The sequence below is a fragment of the Poecilia latipinna genome, unplaced genomic scaffold (assembly GCF_001443285.1).
Source record: "Poecilia latipinna isolate Pla-1442-1.1 unplaced genomic scaffold, P_latipinna-1.0 Scaffold737, whole genome shotgun sequence".
Lineage (NCBI taxonomy): Eukaryota > Metazoa > Chordata > Actinopteri > Cyprinodontiformes > Poeciliidae > Poecilia > Poecilia latipinna.
Window position 1 is genome coordinate 262,568 of NW_015113353.1, and position 2,948 is coordinate 265,515.

Here is a 2,948-nt window from a genome sequence, read left to right on the forward strand (position 1 = left end):
TTTTTTTTTTTTTTACAAAAAAAAAAAAAATTTTTTAAAAACAAAAAAAAACTTTTGAAAAAAAAAAAAAAAAAAAAAAAAAAAAAAAAAATAATAATAATAAAATAAAATGTCCAGTCCAGGTTTTAACAACTGGAGCTGCTTAGATCTTAAATTACAGATAATGCAGTTCAGTCCAGATTCCTCACAAAAAAAAAACTAAGTAGACCTTTAATTTAGCAAAAATCCCCAAAAAACAAATAAAAAACAAAAACAGGGGTGTTCCCTCTGCAGTGATTACTCATCCAATAAACAATAAAAAACTTGCTTGGGGCGCAACTGAGATAACTATTTCACTTTGATTAATTATCAAAGTGATAATCACTTTGTCGCCCTGGGCGGTATGGCTCACCGCCCTGGGCCGACTCAGTCAAACTCCAGTTTTATCATCAATATTTTTAGATAAAACTAAAGATAGTTATTTTTTTTTTGTTTGTTTGTTTTGTTGTTGTCAAAATCACTTGTGGCAAAAATTAGCTTATCAAACGTAGCAAGTTCTTTGATAATCTCATCATCTCAACAATTTAGATTTCCATTAAAAATGCTATTTCTTAACAGAAACTTTTTTTTTTTCTCGCTGGACAAATGAGCTCTAATTAAAAGTCAAAGTTATTTGAAGGCTTAAACAGGGTTGAAGAAGATATGCAAAAAGCGTGTAGGGTGTTTCATGCCACGTCTGGAATGGTTAAAGTCCAAATCCACAGGATAAATCTGACTCACAAGTCTTTAAAATGAGTGAACCGCAGTTGGTCTGCTTTAGGAGGGAAAAGGCAGCCAGACAAGCAAATGCTCATCATTCCTGCTGCTTTTCTCTGCTGGGAATGTCGCAAATCAATCCAAGTCTGGTCAGCCTGACCACGATTTGACAACATGCTCTGAGATCTCGCAAGTCTTTCAAAACAGCGATCTTTACAGGAACGCTCCAACAGGGAAGACACAAAAGAGTCTCTCATTTTTATTCTATGAAAGGTTATGCAGTTGTGTTGTGCGATATGACAGAAATGTGTTGATCCTGTTCCACATGACAACCAGGAGATGACAAAAAGAAGAATAGATCGCATTCCTTCCTGCAGTAAATCCTTTTTTTCTTTCAGCTGAGCAATTTGTAAATCAGAAAGGTATTTACCGGGAAATACTTTCTTGAGGGTTGGCATTTAAAACTCTTAATTTGCTCTAAAGCACTGAACCAACAACCGCTGTGGAGCAGCCAGCAGCGGTTGACGTGTTTGCGTCAGAATCGAATGTCTGTTTCTGTAATCCTGTTAGGTGCTGGATAAATCACATTATCCTGGCCTACAAAAGAAGGCACTGCCATTGCACTTTGAACCAGTTTGTCACAAACACAAACCTTTATGTACTTTATAAGGAATTTATGTGATAAATCAGTGCAAAGCAGCACATAATGTAAGAAGGAAGGATAAGGACAAACTATTTTCATGAATAAATCAGAAAAGTCTAACATGCTTTTGTAGAGTCATCTTTCATTTACCAATTTCAGCTCTAAGTCTTTATTTGAAATATCTCAAACTTAGCCAGATTTCTGAACAGCCATTTTTAAGAAGTTGCACATATTCTCAATTGGACTTAGCTCTAGACTTTGACTATGCCATTCTAAACACATGAATGTGTTTTGATCCAACTCATTCCTTTGTAGCTCATTTTTAAGCTTGACGTGTTGAGGATGTTTTGAAAGTCCCCCCCACCATTTCATCACCGCTGGCAAGCATAAAATGTGCATGAACACTTTAGCAAAGCGGTGAACTGGATCAGCATGAATTATTGACGGTTAAACTGAGTCCAGTCCTGTGAGTGTTAACGCTGTCCTTTGTTTGTTGTTTCAGACCATGAGGGCGGACGATGTGATTTGCACCAGAGTCTACGAACGACAATGAACAACAGCACTTCTCACCTTTTTTTTTTTTTTTGCCCTTCCAGTTCCTCTCTCCTCTTCAACGCTCCCCCTTTCTGTGTGCTGGGAGACACCAATCTGAAGATTTATTCCAGTTAATCTGTTAGCTCCACCATATAATATTAATGTGGTAACTGTATTTAGCATGTCACATTTAAAATCTGAGCTTCTGTCTTCGTTTTCCTTGCGCGTTTTCTGACCTGACCAGCTCCATTTTGGGTGATGCATCGAGTCGCTAAATTGCAGCTCGTGCATTTGTTGTCTGTGCGTGTGTGTGTGCGCTTGTGTGTGTGTGTGTGTGTGTGATTGAGGGTTGTGCAGCAACAGCAGGCGAGATGTGAGACTATATTTGTAGATGTGTAAGCCAATCCATGAGCTCTTCCTTTATCAGGTCAGTTTTGACGTCTGTCCTCTCCTCTTTCTGGAGCCTTGCTCTCCTTCGCCCCATGTAATTTGCTTTTTGTATTCATTACTACACAACTTTTTACACTGTATCTCTTTTGTATGAAATAATAAGAAAACGACCCTTTCTAGGGGGAAAACATAAACCACCTTGACGTCAGTTCTTTGGCTCTCCTGTGCAGAAAAAAAAAAAAAAAAAAAAACTATTAAGGAGCAGTAAAGGCATTTAACAGTGCCCGAAGTTTTATGGTTTGTGAGTGTAGCTGCAGAATGTGTGCACATTAAATGGCTCCATCTTATTTTAGGCTTTCTCTCAGCTGTCTGCAACCAGAATAACTTGTCTGTCCCCGCCTTCTTCACATTCTCTGTCCATCTTCTCCCCCTCGTCTCTCTCATGTCTATACTTTTCGTGACTAGTTTTCCTGGATCTGCTCATCCTGCAGCTTTCCTTCACCCCCACAGCTGCAGTTCAGTAGTATTTGTCTTATTTCCATTTTGTTTGGCAGTTGGAAGTATATTGTTTGTTTTTTACGGTTCTTAATAAAGTTTAACAAGACATTTTTTTCAGTCAAAGCCATCCTTTGTTTCATTGTTTTGC

At 38.0% G+C, this 2,948-nt stretch overlaps 1 protein-coding gene across 1 annotated transcript in view; it reads left to right on the forward strand.

Moving 5' to 3' along the window:
- The window catches only part of LOC106955463 (cellular retinoic acid-binding protein 2-like), a 17,653-nt gene extending 15,087 nt beyond the window's left edge, over nucleotides 1-2,566 (forward strand). The window contains exon 4 of the mRNA XM_015045670.1: nucleotides 1,881-2,566. Within this exon, the coding sequence (XP_014901156.1) occupies nucleotides 1,881-1,931 (51 nt within the window). The 3' untranslated portion in view covers nucleotides 1,932-2,566. The remainder of the gene's footprint in view (nucleotides 1-1,880) is intronic.
- The last annotated feature ends 382 nt before the right edge of the window (nucleotides 2,567-2,948 follow it).